We start from the raw sequence: 17,207 nt of genomic DNA, 5'->3' as shown, positions 1-17,207 counted from the left end.
TCCTGACCCGGTCCGCCGGCTCTAGCCTGAACAAGAGGCTAATTGAATAGCACGGGTCAGACATGGTTCCAGGATGAGTTAATAATCATCACTTCCTAAAAATATCTTCTCGATAAAATCATCGAAGTCATGGTCTGTGGTCTAAGAACTCTGAAACTAGTAAGACTGGTTTCTCCTTTTTGGTTTCTTTTAAATGTATTGGGGGTGACATGGGTTGATAACATTTTGTAAGGAAAGGCTTTTTAACCAAACAAAAATGGGAACTTACCAGCACAAGCCCCGCTTTATAAGTAACATTGCAAGGAGCTCTACCTGAAACAAAAAGATTAAAGGATACAAAACTGAATAAGAAGGCAGACAGATGATGGAAGCAGGAAATTGCAACTCTATTTCAGAATGGGTTATTAAATATTTAATTATATCATAAAGGCTAAAAGAGAGAAAGCATTTTAAGAAACACTATCGCCTGATCAGTGGTGGCGCAGTGGATAGAGTACCAACCTGAGTGAACACTGGGGTCCCAGGTTCTAAACTCCAGGGTCACTGGCTTGAGGGTGGGATCATCAATATGATCCAAGGTTGCTGGCTCGAGCAAGAGGTCACTGGCTCGGCTTGGGCCCGCCTTCCCCAGTCACGGCACATAGGAGAAAGCAATCAGTGAATAGCTAAAATGATGCAACTATGAGTTGATGCTTCTCATCTCTTCCCCTCCCCCCCCACCCCCCAGCTTAAAAAGAAAAATGAAAAAGACTATAGCTTCTGCAATTTGGAAACGAATGCACAGCATAAATAAGGATAAGTTGTGGCAGGAACATGCAGTGAGGAGGCCTGAACTTGCACAGGTGGATGGAGATAAGATGTAATCAGAAGAAAAAGGCCCATTGTACGTGGACTGGTCTCTCTTTAACCCTTGTCTGTACAGGGTCCTCGTCCGGTGTCTGTCAGGGTGGAAACTGTTGGGAATCTCTTCTCTTATAAAGTGACTGGTCACTTTTTGAGTCGATTTAGGTTTTTTATATATAATGTCTTTTTCAGTGGCTACATCAAAAATGTTCTCTTTACTGTTGGTGTTACTTATCAATTTGTTTATGATTTGCCACAATGCAAGATTTAAAAAATATCTTACTTGTTTTTTGGGTTTTTTTAAACGCCCAGAATGGGAAGTTTTCTGTCATTATTTCTTTATATTTTTTTCTGTTCTATTTTTTCTCTTTTGGGAACTTCAATCACATACTTTAGATCATCCAGTACTGTTTCACGGTCACCAAGGCTTTGTTCTTTCTTTTTTCTCTTTATCTAAAAATAGAATACCTGTTGTTCCATTCTTCTACTCCATGAATTTCTTTTTTTTTTTTCCTTCTCTTTTTCAAGTGAAAGGAGGGGAGATGGACAGATTCCTGCATGCATGCCGACTTGGATCAACCCGGCAACTCCCAGCTGGGGCCGATGCTCTCTCCATCTGGGGCCATGCTTGTAACTGAGCTATTTTTAGTGCCTGAGGCAGAGGCTCCACGCAGCCATCCTCAGCACCTGGGGACGATGCACTCGAACCAATCGAGCCATTGCTGTGGGAGGAGAAGAGGGAGAGAGAGAGAGAAAGGGGGAGGGGTAGAGAGGCAGATGGTCACTTATCCTGTGTGCCCTGACCAGGAATCGAACCTGGGATATCTACATGCTGGGCCAGCATTCTACCACTGAGCCAATCGGCCAGGGCCCATGAATTTCTTTTACACACTCCAATTTGCTGTTTATTCAGCCCCTCTGCATCCTGTCACAGCTTTGTCCTCCCTGGTGCCATGTCTTGTGTTTTCCAACTGCTCCAGCCCCCAGATTTGATCTCCAGCTCTTCTGCTCTGTGAGACTGCTGGGCTCGGGTTTCACATTCCTGTGCTGTTGTGGCCCAGATTGTGCCCCTTGGCATTAAGCCGTGTCTGACATGAGGCTCTCCTCTTGTGTTTCCCTTCCTTCACAGATCAAGGTCCTGTGTTTCTTGTCCATTGCTTGGAAACAGTTGTCTATATATTTTTGGGCAGTTTTACTGTTGTAGTTCATTCAGAAGCTAATCTGGTGTCCCTGACCCTGTCGTGTCTAGAACTGGAAGTCCTGGTATATGTTCTTTGATTTCTCACCTGATCGCTTGCTTGCATTGTCTTACATGTGTAAGCTATGGACCGCTGGGACAGTTATCTATTGCCTTCTGCTACTTCTGGGACCAAAACTATAATGTTATTTGTTACGGAACATATTTAAAGTCGTTTTCTCCCTAAGACCTTTTGCTTAAGTAAAATTATGTTATCTACTATGAAGAGAAATACTGTGCACTTATAAATAAAGGATGATTAGGGAAAGATTTCCATCAGGACAGAGCCAAACACTTTGTGACTCACCCTTAGTAAAAGCCACAAAGGACACTAGATGTTAGAAGAGTCAGAAGCACCAGCTAACCTTTGACAGTCCCGAGAAGCCTGATGCTTTTGTGATTTACTAGAAACCGGGCACTCCCATGGGAGAAGGTTTCGGTAACAAACAGAATGTAACCAGGAGTCAGAAAAGATGTTGCTTATTCCATCTGGCATATAAATCCGCCTATTTTTCTGAAACGCTTTTATCCTTGAGAAGTTGTTTTGCATACCAAAAAAGGAAGGGCTTTTAGCCCAAATGAAAAACATGAGCACGTCCACCTTGAACTCCAACAGATAAAAGCACACACACGCACAGAAAAATGTACTAGACATAACTAGCTCGGATTGTCCCTCAAACTCAGGCTCCAAGCACGCTTGAGTTTATTAGTTCTTTTCTTCAAATTTATTTTTCCTCCAGTTGAGTCTCTACTTCTTTACTGAAATGAAATTTAGGATGTCTCCTTTTATCTGTCCTGGGTCCACCTAAGTGTTTGGAAATCTCTGTCTCGTTGGTGTACGGTAGAGGGAGGAGCCACTCAGCGTCCCTCCTGCAGAGGATGTAGAGCAGGGGTCGGGAACCTCTTTGGCTGAGAGAGCCATGAACGCCACATATTTTCAAATGTAATTCCATGAGAGCCATACAACGACCCGTGTACGTTACACATTATCCAATAAAAATCTGGTGTTATCCCGGAGGACAGCTGTGATTGGCTCCAGCCACCCACAACCATGAACATGAGTGGTAGGAAATGAATGGATTGTAATACATGAGAATGTTTTATATTTTTAGCGTTATTATTTTTTTTTTATTAGAGATTTGTCAGCGAGCCGGATGCAGCCATCACTTTTGATGAGCCACATCTGGCTCACGAGCCATAGGTTCCCAATCCCTGACGTAGAAGGACGAGAGCCTATCACTCTAGGGCGGCCCCCATTGCTTACTCCACCGTCTGTAGAGACGTCACTTCCATGGTCTGACAGTTATGACCACAGACTGCAATGCCTCTTCCATGGTGCCGCCCCACTGCTGCAGGGCTGAGACAGGTGCTCACTTGCACAGTCCCTGGGGCACAGTCTCCGGGACGCGGGGTGGCACTGGGGTCACGGCTCAGCCCTGGTTTCTTATCTCTCCCATTGGACCTGTCCCTCAGTGGTCAGCTCAGAGGGAGGCCAGACCAGCGCTGTCTGGGAATCCTCAGAACACAAAGGGTCTTACGATGATAGATACCTCCTTCCCCCCAAATTGTCAAAACTGTTGACCCGTATTACCCTCTTGGGCAGACTCTGTAGTAATTCAGGGCAATTTACCCTCCAACTGAGACTCAGCTTTTCACAGTTCTACATCAGTGCTGATAAAATAGCTAGCTAGCACTTTTCATTCCAAAAATGGGACTAAATAATTGATCGCCAGCCGAGCACCCTCCTGGTGTCACCAGGCTATATATATACACACATGGACGGCAGCAAATACCAAGAGACTTTATGTGTTTTGTAGGTTGTCTACATCAGTGGTCCCCAACCTTTTTTGGGCCACAGACCGGTTTAATGTCAGAATATATTTTCACGGACCGGCCTTTAGGGTAGGACGGATAAATGTATCACGTGACCGAGACAAGCGTCAAGAATGAGTCTTAGACCGATTTAACAGAGAGAATCTGGTCATTTTTTAAAAATAAAACATCGTTCAGACTTAAATATAAAGAAAACGGAAATAATGTAAGTTTTTTATTCTTTCTCTGCGGACTGGTACCGGTCCATGGCCCGGGGTCTGGGGACCACTGGTCTACATGACCGGGGCACTTACTAGTTCATCTACATAACAAAAAGCATTTGTCGGCTCCATGTATCATGCTGTGTGGAGATGAAGAAGGGAGACCAGATCTAGGCCCAGACTTCAAAAGCGCTTTGACAATAAAATGTTCTCTTCTAATATTTTAAACTGTGTATTCCAAAGAAGAGACTAGACAGAGTGGTTAAGGTCCCCAGTTTGACAGCTGACGTGGGTACCTTATCTGCCTGCCCTTGGCTTCCTGCGTGACCATTGAATATATAAATGAGTAAACTGTCTGCTGGAGTCCTAAACTCATATTCAGAACCTACTTTTTTCAATGTCTCTTGTAGACCCAAAGTTACTTTATTACCATGTCTGTAGTACATAGTACTTTATTTGTAAAGTAACTTTATGCTATAGTTAGCAATATATTAGTAACTTTATAGTAACATAGATTTTTTTTTTTTTTTTTGTATTTTTCTGAAGTTGGAAACGGGGAGGCAGTCAGACTCCCGCATGCGTTGACCGGGATCCACCCGGCACGCCCACCAGGGGGCAATGCTCTGCCCATCTAGGGCGTTGCTCTGCCGCAATCAGAGCCATTCTAGCGCCTGAGGCGGAGGCCATGGAGTCGTCCTCAGCACCTAGGCTGACTTTGCTCCAATGGAGCCTCGCCTGTGGGAGGGGAAGAGAGAGACAGAGAGGAAGGAGAGGGGGAAGGTGGAGAAGCAGATGGGCGCTTCTCCTGTGTGCCCTGGCCGGGAATTGAACCTGGGACTTCTGCACACCGGGCTGACACTCTACTACTGAGCCAACCGGCCAGGGCAACACTTTCTTAAAAAGGCAAAAAGGAGAAAGTTTCGTCGTTTGCCCTTGGGAAGGCTCTCCATCAGTCACGACACCGATGAAGGCAGGAACCTGACCCCTGTGAACATACTTCAGAGCAGCTACATCCTCACAGTGGAGATCCAGGTTGACATCTTGAGGGCTGTCCTTCCAGGTCACCTCACACGCAGTGCTGTTTCTCTCTCCTTCCTGTGTATGGTTAATTTTCTACACTGTGGTCTGTTAAGAGCACGGTGCTGTATGGGAACAGGGTACGGAGGTCGTTGGAGAGGATTTAGCAAGTCATCTATCTGATGGGAGGGACTGAACTGTGCGTGGTGTTCAGGAGCGAGGGATTTGAATTTGGGTATTTCCTATTACATTGTCTCTGAAATGCACCCACCCATCGGCCTTGAGGATTCTCCATCTAAATCATGGATTTGACAAGCAGCCTCCCCAATTAAAATCCCTCCTTCCAATAATTGGTCAAAAGAGTTGTGGTTGCCGTGATAGAAGCCCATACTGGGTTATAACCATTTGTGGTTTATGAATACGAGGAATTAGGAGTATTTAAAAAAGAAACAATGAAGATAACTGTTCTTAACCTTTTTTTTCTTCTTTTCTAAGTAAGAGGAGAGGAGATAGAGAGGCAGACTCCTGCATGCGCCCCAACTGAGATCCACCCAGCGACCCCAGTCTGGGGCCAATGTTCTGCCCATCTGGGACCATGCTTGCAACCGAGCTATTTCTAGCACCTGAAGCAGAGGTTCCACAGACCCATCCTCAGTGCCTGGGGCCGATGCTCGTGAACCAATCGAACCATGGATATGGGAAGAGAAGAGAAAGAGAGGGAAGGGGGAGGGGTAGAGAAGCAGATGGGTGCCTCTCCTGTGTTCCCTGACCAGGAATCAAACCTGGGACATCCACATGCCGGGCCAACAGTTTACCACTGAGCCAGCAGGCTGTGGCCATGTTCTTAAATCTTTTAAAGTGAATTTTCTTAAGAGCTTATAAAATGTGGGTTTTTTTACACAACCTATTAATGAGAACTCAGAGATATAATTGTTATATTTGGATCAAAATCAACTTGCAGAGTATTGTGAGAGGTGTTGTTTTGTGACATGATTTTAAAAAACATAGTTTCATGTCAAACTGTACAATTGTGAGGCAGACTTAACTGGCAGGATGTAGGGTATGTGCTGGAATAAGTATTTCTTAAAAGGTAGTGTCTTCAGCATGTAAAACATTAATTTTTTTCATGTTATTTGAACATGCTTGCTGCTTACTTCATCCATAAATTATGTTTTTAATCTGCTAAAGGTTTTAATTTAAATCAGATTTTCTATTGTGCAAATAATTTTGAAGTTAATGATTGTTTTAGTGAATGAAAAGCTTTATGAGTCGCCAGGGGTTGATGTAATAGGAGTAATTAAGCAAAGTTTAGTTTGATATGAGGTTGTTACCAAACTCCTTTCTACCCCCCACACATAATTGACATCATAGTTCTTTAATACTTTTTACTATCCCTTTCTGAAAAACTAACATTTGTGTAATAAACATAGTATGTTAACCCTCACGCCCTGTTATGTCATGCCTGTCAGCAGCAGAAAGCAGAATTTCAAGTCTGTCGTTCTGTGCCCTTCATAAAATCAAACCCATTAGTGTTAGCGTAAATTTAAGGACGTTGGATTTTAGTGGTAGAAGGATTATCAGAACCCATCGAGTTAAAATCCAACTACCACATTGGATCAGGAAATGGAGACCTAGGGGTCAAGTGACAATAATTTTATTTGCTTTATTAAAAGTTCACAGTTCTTGCCCTGGCCTGTTGGCTCAGTGGTAGCGCGTCTGCCTAGCGTGTGGATGTCCTGGCTTTGAATCCTAGTCAGGGCACACAGGAGAAGCTACCATCTGCTTCCCCACCCCTCCTCCTTCTCTCTCTCTCTCTCTCTCTCTTTCTCTCTTCCCCCCTCTCCTGCAGCCATGGCTCCATTGGTTAGAGCAAGTTGGCGTTGGGCGCCAAAGATGGCTTCCTGACTCTGCCTCAGGCACTTAAAAAAAATGGCTTTGTTGCTGAGCAACGGAGCAAGGGCCCCAGATGAGCAGAGCATCGCCCCCTAGTGGGCTTGCCGGGTGGATCTCGGTCAGGGGGCACGTGTAGGAATTTGTCTCTCTGCCTTCCTTCCTCTCACTAAAAAATGAAAGAAAAAAAATTAAGAAAGAAAGTTTACAGTTCGTAAAGATCCATGGGATTCTAAGTATGGGCAACTTAACTATCTTTTCATTTGAAGAGCAAAGGGTTTAAATTTTGATAAAGCCCTCTTTATCAGTTTTTCTATTTTATGGATTGTGCTGTTGTCATATTCAAGCACTGTTTGCCTAGCCTAAGGTCACAGAAATGTTTTTCTCTTGTGTTTTCTTACATATAATGATCTGTCACATTTGTGTCTCCGGTCTATTTCAAGTTAATTATTGTATGTGATGTGAGGAAAGGGTTTGGTTATTTTTAGATTTGGGATATTCAGTTTTTCCAACACGATCTGTTGAAAGATTATTCTTTCTTTCTTGAAAATCAGCTGACTGACCATAAACATATGGGTATATTTCTAATGTTCTGTTTCCATTAGCCTTTATGTCTTTCCTGATGTTGATACCACATTGGCATGATTACTGTAGCTTTAGAGGAAGTTTTGAAGTAGGGCTGTGTAGTTCCTCCAACTTGGTTCTTTTTCAAATTTCTTTTGAAAAAAATCAAATTTAATTGATTTTTTTTTTTTTTACAGCCAAAGAGCATTTATTTTTCCTCCTTTGGTAGCAATAAGAAGAGAAAGATGGAACGGAAGACCGTGTATCAAAGTGCTTTATGGGGATCATTACACTCTTCCGTATAATTTCTAATCACTCAATCTGTGTCTTGCCCTTGTTTATGTAACTTAGAACTTCAAGCTTGCTGCTCCAGTGTGGTTGTGCCTTCCACACCATTGTGCCTCTTACCAATAGTGCAGGGACAGGGAAGGGCCCAACCAGGGACCAGACAACACGGTCTGCATGCTACATCTGCAGGACGGATAGTTGGAGAACAGACAGACTTGAGACCGAGAAAAACTGTTTGTCCCACCCCCTGTGGACCTGTTTCTGCTGTTCACTGATGGCCAGATGTTGGGGGTGGGAGTTGAACAGAAAGAAGATAAAGGTGCCTTGGCCAATTGGCTCAGTGGTAGAGCATGTGTGGAAGTCCCGGTTCAATTCCTGGTCAGGGCACACAGGAGAAGCACCCATCTGCTTCTCCACCCCTCCCCCTCTCCTTCCTCTCTGTCTCTCTCTCCCCCTCCCACAGCGAGGCTCCATTGGAGCAAAGATGGCCCAGGCACTGGGGATGGCTCCTTGGCCTCTGCCCCAGGCGCTAGAATGGCTCTGGTTGCAACAGAGCAACGCCCCAGATGGGCAGAGCATCGCCCCCTGGTGGGCATGCCGGGTGGATCCTGGTCAGGTGCATGCGGGAGTCTGTCTGACTGCCTCCCCATTTCCAGCTTCGGAAAAATACAAAAAAAAAAGAAGAAGAATATAAAGACTCTTAAGTCTGACCTACTCCAAGTCACCTAAATGCATACTGCTGTCCCATAAAGACCTTGTGAATAATATATATTTAAAGACATCAGATAAAAGGATCCTCAGCGATTAGGATGGTCACTGGAAGGGTTCTGTCTGTGGATGTTTTATAAATATGAACGAATATCTGTGTTGCTAAAGGTTGGGAAGTAAGTATGGTAAACATTTTTTTAAGCCATGTTTGATGAGCCTTTCAGGGTCTGTTACAACACTTGAACTTTATTATTTAATTTTCTATAATTTACAAATTCTGGCATTTAAATACATTTCATACATATGAAAATACCAATTTTGTAGCAAATACTCATTGAATTTTTTAATTCTTTCATAGACCTAAAGTAAAAATAAGTGCTACTTTGGACATTATTAATGTTTAACAAAATGTGTATAAGAAAAGATCATTCAGATTTTGCCAGAACTAAAATTGTCCCAATACCTTTAAAATTCAAGCTTTAGCTTTTAATAAAGAATGGGGGTAGCCGTGGCTGGTGGCTCAGTGGATTGAGTATTGGCCTAGTATATGATCATCCTGGGTTCAATTCCTGGTCAGGGCACACAGGAGAAGCAACCCTTTGTTCTCTCCCCCTTCCTCTTTCCCTCCTGCAGCCAGTGGCTCCGTTGGTTTGAGCATGGCCCTGCTCAATAAGAAGCAATACTGAGAAATAATTAGAAATATCCTGGGTGCTGAGGATAGCTCTTTGGTCTGAGTGCATCAGCCTCAGGCACTGAAAGTAGCCCGATACTCAAGCATCTTCCCCAGATGAGGTTGCCAGGTGGATCCCAGTTGGAGTGCATGCAGATGTCTGTCTCTCCATCTCTCCTCCTCTTACCTTAAAAAAAAACAACACAAAAGATGAAGATATGTTTAAAATACAGGAATGTTACTTAACAACCACTGTCTTTTTAAACCTCTTTGTCTTGCTAATTAGGGGCAAGTAAAATTTGGAAAGTGGAAAATTATGTATTTTCCATCTATATGTTTATGTCATCCTCAAATGACTGAGCATGGACACTGTGACTTGTTCTCCTGAAATCCGTATCTGCGTTTCTCCACTCAACTCTCGGAAGGTTCTCCTTAGCTTCTCTAAACAGCACTCTATCGAAAGTATGTCAGTAAATCTCAGTAAAAATTGTGAGCAACTGCCCATTTCTTCCTCACTGCTTGGAAAAAGACGGCAGCATTTTAATATTTGTTCCTGGGACAAGGAAGCCCTCCATGGTGGTCGTTCATTTCTTTTCAACGTCAAGATTAAGGCTATTTAGAAGGTGACTTTTGTTAAATACATAGTTGTATTATTATTCTCTTTGTCTTCACTTAATTATTTCTCAGTATTGCTTCTTATTAGGCTAAATTACTTTGGTAATTCTAAATTAAAGGTGTTATAATGATCTAGCTTTTGAGAAGAAGTGCAGACTCATGATGCTGAACCTTTTCTCTTTGCTGTTGGCCCTGACTTTGCCGGCTCCGTTTCCTAATTTAGTAACAGACGTACAGCTATGCGCTACTAGGCAGGTTTGGTATGCTGGCCCCCAGCCAGGAAGCGTGGGTTTCTTAAGCAAATGGCCCTGATGGGGATTTGCGGAAAACATAGATTACATTATAGGCGCTTTGCACTTTACAGATCCCTAACTATTTAAAGAAAGTCTGCTAACCCACCGCTGCCTAAATAAAAGCCAGTTTTGTTGAAACACACATTCACACCACGTGATGTATTGCTTCCTTTTCCCAGGTCACCCTTCACTTTTGTATTTTTATATTCCTATTTGCATACGCTTTTAAAAGTTTGGTTTTTTTAATTTTTATTTATTTTTTACAGAGACAGAGAGTGAGTCAGAGAGAGGGATAGACAGGGACAGACAGACAGGAACGGAGAGAGATGAGAAGCATCAATCATTAGTTTTTCATTGCGCGTTGCAACCTTAGTTGTTCATTGATTGCTTTCTCATATGTGCCTTGACCGCGGGCTTTCAGCAGACCGAGTAACCCCTTGCTGGAGCCAGCGACCTTGGGTTCAAGCTGGTGGGCTTTTCCTCAAACCAGATGAGCCCTCACTCAAGCTGGCGATCTCGGGGTCTTGAACCCGGGTCCTCTGCATCCCAGTCCGACGCTTTATCCACTGCGCCACTGCCTGGTCAGGCCTATTTGCATACACTTTTAAAAAGCACTTGCTCTTGCCCTCGCCGCCGGTTGCCTCAGTGGTAGAACGTCAGCCCAGCCTGTGGATGTCCCGGGTTTGATTCCCAGCCAGGGCACACAGGAGAAGTGCCCATCTGCTTCTCCACCCCTCCCCCTCTTGCTTATCTCCTCTCTCTCTCTCTCTCTCTCTCTTCCCCTCTGCAGCTGTGGCTTGGTTGGAGTGAGTTGGCCTGGGCACCGCCTCAGGCACTAAAAAAATGGCTCCAGTTGCAACAAAGCATCGCCCCCAGCGGGATTACCAGGTGGATTCTGGTCAGGCGCATGCGGGAGTCTGTGTCTGCGTCCTCTCCACACACACACACACACGCGTGCACACACACATCAAACAAACAAAATTATTGGACTCTCGTTACTTTACATATGTGTAATTCCATTCAAATAGCATAATGTGAAAGAACTGATAATCCACAAACATAATGTTCTTCTGTGAGAAAATGAAAGCGAGCTCAGACAGAGGTATCTTTGCACCTTCTGGGCGGGGTCCTCACCGTGCCGCCACCTGTACTGCAGGTGCCATCGTCCTCACTGGGCTGCGGGTGGGTTTGCAGAGGTGGCTCTCTTGAATGAGCACCAGGGCCTTTCCTGTCTGCTGACACTTTTCCTTCCTGTTGGTACCTCCTGGCTGGCATGTGCTTGGTCTTCGGGTCCGTTGCCCCTGAGTTTGGAGAAGAGCCTGGAGGCCTACGGACCGGCCCCTCTGTTCTCCTTCTAGGCGTGACGTGTTTCTTCTAGACTGCTTTGCATTGTTGAATGAGGGCCGGCAGTCCCCCCGGGCCCCTTTGAACAGTTAATTCTCCTGCTCCCGGTAACATCGGTAGGGTTTGGAGGAGGATGCCACGTGGCTGCTGTGAATCACTCTAAAGCAGTGTTAGTCACACTAGGCAACATACTAGACTTAATATAAACTCAAGTGTCAAACTATATCGACTTCAAGATTAAGCTTTCTCGTCGTATAAATGCCATCCCAAAGTATTAGAATACTGAGCGTCATCAAGTTCTTGACCAAAAGTGGTCAGAAGGGTACCAATGGTCAGTTTTTTTAATGATCTGTTCCTCAGCTGTGACAATAGAGCAGATGTCCACCCAGTCCCCACGTCAAGGGTCCCCTTCTTCACTCCCTTCCTTGTCTGGGTCTTCTGCCTTCTGGTTGACTGCAGTGCTCTTAGAGTCCACATCCCGTGGAGACTGATGCCCATTTCCTCGGCCGCTGGCCCCTTACCCTGCTTTCCTCAGGGAGAGGGCACTGTTCTCATGAGGTCTTGGCTGAGAGATGGGCAGAGGGAAGGGCTCTGTTGTCAGAGACGCAGAGTGGCATCAGCTGGTTACCATGCAGTTCAGAACATTAGGGAAGATCAGTATGCAGATATTTTTGCTACTAAATTTAATTTTTTAAATGCATTCTATTCATGTTACTATTCTTGCTAGTATTAATAGTCATTTAAAAATAGTGTCTTAACAGTTACTTTTTTTTTTTTTTTTTTTTTTTTTTTTTATTAAAAGGAGGGGAGGCAGAGACAGACTCCCACGTGCGCCAGACTGGGATCCACCCAGCATGCCCACTAGGGGGCGATGCTCTGCCCCTCTGGGGTCCTTGTGCCATTGCAACTAGAGCCATTTTTAGTGCCTGAGGTGGAGGCCATGAAGCCATCCTCAGCACCCGGAGCCAACTCGCTCCAATTGAGCCATGGCTGCAGGAAGGGAGGAGAAGAGAAAAGTGAGATGGGGAAGGGTGGAGAAGCAGATGGGTGCTTCTCCTATGAGCCCTGACTGGGAATTGAACCTGGGACATCCACACGCCGAGCCAACATCCTAACACTGAGCCAACATGCCAGGGCTTAAAAGTTACTATTTAAAGTGGTCAATTTTTCTCCTCCAGATAATCAAGAGATTATTATTGTTCTTAATACACTTATTAAATACTTAAAGCAGTCTCAATAATTTTAAAAGTATGCATTCCATGGCCAGGTAGCTCCATTGGTTAGAGTGATGTCTCCATATGCCAAGGTTGTGGGTTTGATCCCCATTCAGGACACATACAAGAGTCAACCAATGCATGAATTGAGTGGATCAAGAAATTGATGTTTCTCTATCTCTGTCTCTCTCTCTCAAACTAGTTTTTTAAAAGTTTAAAAGAACACCTTTTCCTGTTGATCTGAGTTACCATTTGTTATCATTTCCTTTCATCCTTGCAGACTTCCTTCAATATTTCTTGTATGGAAGGCCTTCTGAAAACTGACTTTCTCATTTCTTATTCATCTGGGAATGTCTTTATTTTGACTTTATTTTTGAAGGATATTTTCACTGGATACATAATTTTTGATTAACATTTTTTTTCTTTTAGCATTTTAAATATGTCATTTCAGTGTCTTCTGACTTCTACAGTTTCTGATGAGAAGTCAGCTTTTGAATGAATTTTTCTCCTCTATGTATGATGAGTCATTCTTCTCTTGTGGCTTTTAAGATTTTCTGTTTTTATTTATTTTTCAGCAATTTGATGATGATATGTCTAGGTATGGATTTCTTTGTGTTTTTTCTACTTGGAATTCATTGAACTTCTTGGATCTATAGATTCATGCTTTTTGTTAAATATGAAACATCTTCAGCCATCGTCTTTTAACAAATATTCTTTTTCTGCCACTTTCTCTCTTTCTTTCCCTCTGGACCTCCCCCTGTGGATATAATGGTATCCCACAGGTCTCTGAGGCACTGGTCATTTTTTGTTGACTTTTTCCTAACCTTCAAATTTAATCATTTCTATTGATATGTCTTTGAGTTTACTGATTCTTTCCTCTGCCCTCTCAGATCTGATCCTGAGACCATCTAGTGATTTCCTTTCATTTCAGTTATTGTATTTTCAACTCTGGAATTGTTCCTCAGCCCCTTTTTATGGTTTGTATTTTTCTATTTAGATTCTCTATTGATGGAGTCATTGTCGTCATACTTTTCTTTAATTTTTGACATAGTTTCCTTTGCTTCTTTAAACACATTTATAGCAGCTGCTTTGAAATCTTTGCCAAGCTCAACATCTGGACTCATTCAGAGTTCTTTTCTGTTGACTGCCCCCCACCCCCACCCCCGCCCTTCTGGCTAGGGTCACACTGTGCTATTTCTTTGCATGTGCTGTATTTTTGTTGTTGAAAACTGGAAATTTTAGTTAATATATTGGGGTGACTTTGGATTTTGATTAGTTTTTCTGGGATTTTTTTTTGTTTATTTAATTTCTGTTCCTGTCTGTGGTTTAAATTACAGACTCCTGCCACCCCCTCCCCATGGGATATCTCATGCTCAGAGATCAGTCTTACTTATATTTTCTAACCTAGCTCCCTGGGGATGACCACTGTCTGTATTGCTTAGGGGTAGCCATTGACTGGGTAAGGGGTTTGCCTAGACACCCCTGGCCCGTGAAGCTTCCGTCTTAGGCTCGGTGAAGTGTCTGGACTGTAGAGTGAACTTGGAGGTCGCCAGCTGTCACGTCAGCCCCCCTTTGACTCCGTGCAGACTCTTGGGTCTCCCCTGCACATACACGCCGTCTCTCAGTTGTCCGAGGATTTACGGAGAGTGCATCCAGCTCTCTCCTTGCCAGAACCTCCCAATTAAAGGTATGGCTGGTCAACCACTCATTCCCGTTGGGTCAGCAGTCCCAGGCTAGCGAAGCATATGTTGTACATTTTCCTCGTTCTTTTCCTACGCAGTTTGCCACTTTCAGCCTTAAAAGCTGTGAGGTGTTACCCCATCCCCAAATCAAGGGTGCCCCCTTTGACTGCCAGACTGCTGGTTTTCACAGTCACCCCTGCCTTGGCAAACTAGCCTTCTTGAGCTTGAGTTTGGGAGTCAGATAGGAGAGAAGCCACACCTAGCCAGAAAGGCTGCGGACCCCCACTGGTCTTGAAGGAAGCTTGCACGGGTTGTCAAGAGGAGATATTTCTGAATTGGTCGGCCTTTGGTCGATTTCCAGAGCCCTGAAATCGCTGGTTCTCTCCAGTTTTGTCTGGTGTCACGCTTTTTTTTTTATTCAGTGAGAGGAGGGGAGGCAGAGACAGACTCCAGCATGCACCCCAGCCAGGACCCACCCACCAGCCAGGGCCACGTTATGCTTATTTTTGATGGAGAGACTTCACAGAGCTCTTCACACCACCCTAGCCCCCCACTCTTTTTAAACAGTCTCAAGCTATTTACCTACTAGCTATTTAACATATTGAAGGGGTTCACGGAGCTTCAGAATCAGTGTTTTTATTGTGAATTTTATGACAGTGTCTTCCCATCCCTGGTTCTCTGACCCTTCAATTCTTTTTTTTTTTATCATCATTTTTTTACAAAAGTTCTTAAATATACAATAGGCTTCCAGACAACACTTCATTCTAGCTATACGTGGCAAGAGATGTTATGACAGGGAATCCAGATGTTAAAACAGGAATGGAATTAAGGATCACCACCATTGCCCAGGCTCAAGGAACAGCTCGCTTTTTGCCAGATTTCTTAATTCCACCCGATGCTAGGGGGCCCTTCCCCGCGGCCTTCGCTTTTAGGTCTTCAAGTTTCTTCTGCTCCTCTTTTTGCTTCTGCTTGAATGCCTTATCTTCCTCGTCCATCTCCTTGGCCTGTTTCTTGGGCTGCTTTAGGGGCTTCTTCTTGCCACCTTCGCGGCCAGACATGGTGCCTGCCGCCCCTTCCCCAGACCCTGTCACCGGAAGCTCTGACCCTTCAATTCTAAAGTTGTCCGACAAGGCCCTATGTCCGTAGTTACTGACAAATGCACTGCTGGTGAATCACAGTTGAATGGGTTCTCCACCTGGGGAACTGGTCTTCAGTATGCTAGTGTATATTATGGTAAGCAGTATAGCATACACACTGTTTTTCCAAAACACATTTGACCATGGAAACATCACTCTAACCTGGCTGGCATTCCCGTGAATATAGTTGGAGTGACCACTGCTCTAGGTGCGCTGTGTCCCATTAAGCTCTCTCACAACTTTTACTGCAAACATTTGTTTTGGATAAAACTAGGGTAAGAAATAAATACACCTCTTTTTTTATAATGAGAGGCAGAGACAGACTCCCACATGTGCCCTGACCAGGATCCACCCAGCAAGCCCACTAGCGGTGGTGCTCTGCCCATCTGGGGTGGTGCTCTGCCCATCTGGGGTGTTGCTCTGCAGCTCGGCACATAAGCTATTTTTAAATGCCTGAGGCAAGGCCATGGAGCCATCCTCAGCACCTGGGGCCAACTTTTGCTTGAACCATTCGGGCCATGGCTGCAGGAAGGGAAAAGAGAGAAAGCAGGGAAGGGTGGAGAAACAGATGGGCACTTCTCCTGTGTGCCCTGACCAGAATCAAACCCAGGACTGCACACACCAGGCTGATGTTACACTGCTGAGCCAACTGGCCAGGGCCAAATATATGCCCTTTTTTAAGTTGCTTTTTCTGGGGTGTTGTTTTGACATTGCTTACTTTTTTCCCATACCGCCAATTCCAATCATAAGAGGAGGAGAACAAAAAATATATTTGAAAGCGGTTATTATTCTTGGAAACTTAATGCACAACTAACACATTTCTGAAAGAAATACAACTTGCAGGGCACAAGTCCTCTGTCCACAATGAATTGTTCAGTGTTCTTTGTGGGCTCGTGAGTTTTTATTGTTTGCTTTGTTCTGTTGTTCTGCTACTTCCTGTTGTGGAGGCATTTGAAAACGTGGTTAATGCCAGCCCAACAAAGATTCGCAGGGCACAATAAAAGGTTCTGACCTCCGGTGCATATTGACCTGCTTGAAACAAGACAGTGGTCCCGCTTTGTAGGATTTTTTCCAAAGGTTGGGGAATGAATAGAAACCTGAAGAAATAGCATTTTTATGTGTCCTCTTTAGAAGTGCCATACAATTTTCTGTTGTGCTTTTATTTAACAGAAATGATAGAACCTTTGATTTTTCTTTTCATTTGATAACGACAGAACTTGTTAGACTCTTAGCAGCATAGATTTGCATACAGCACTGTGCATACATGTATATTAAATTTTTGTTTTCTGTGCTGCATTTCAGTGAACTGAAACATCATTAGGAAATCCACATTTTAATCTAAAATCCAAATTACAGAATCATGGCATCTCATTCTAAGGAATCCCAACATGTGTGATGAAGTGCCACATTAGCATGTGATTAATTTAATTTTGTATTAATATAAAATACGTGACACGGGAATAAATATTTAAACAGTATAGGGAAGTTTGAAAATGACAAGTTAACATCTCTCTGTGCTTCCGAGTCATCCCTACCCCTGGCATTACTCGCTGTGGACTACTTTTTGTTTTCATTCTGCTGATGTTTCCCCTCCATGACATTAAACAAAAGTAGGTCATAAATCAAGGGACTTGTGGCTTTTGTATTAAGGTTGGCAGCCGCTATGTGCAAAT

General features: G+C 43.9%; 2 protein-coding genes across 3 annotated transcripts in view; one reads left to right on the top strand and one right to left on the bottom strand.

Moving 5' to 3' along the window:
* LRRC28 (leucine rich repeat containing 28) overlaps positions 1-17,207 on the top strand; it is a 73,992-nt gene that overhangs the window by 23,315 nt on the left and 33,470 nt on the right. The window lies entirely within an intron of this gene.
* LOC136310587 (translation machinery-associated protein 7-like) lies at positions 15,130-15,491 on the bottom strand. The gene has a single exon (XM_066239370.1). The coding sequence runs from the start codon at positions 15,454-15,456 to the stop codon at positions 15,250-15,252; it is 207 nt and encodes a 68-aa protein (XP_066095467.1). The 5' UTR covers positions 15,457-15,491; the 3' UTR covers positions 15,130-15,249.

This window comes from Saccopteryx bilineata, chromosome 7 (genome assembly GCF_036850765.1).
Source record: "Saccopteryx bilineata isolate mSacBil1 chromosome 7, mSacBil1_pri_phased_curated, whole genome shotgun sequence".
Taxonomy (NCBI): domain Eukaryota; kingdom Metazoa; phylum Chordata; class Mammalia; order Chiroptera; family Emballonuridae; genus Saccopteryx; species Saccopteryx bilineata.
The sequence above is the reverse complement of the archived record's forward strand: the minus strand, read 5'-3'. Positions and strand labels throughout refer to the sequence as shown.

Excerpts from the sequence above, each read along its gene's own strand:
- LOC136310587 (XM_066239370.1), bottom strand. The coding sequence starts at position 15,456 with ATGTCTGGCCGCGAAGGTGGCAAGAAGAAGCCCCTAAAGCAGCCCAAG.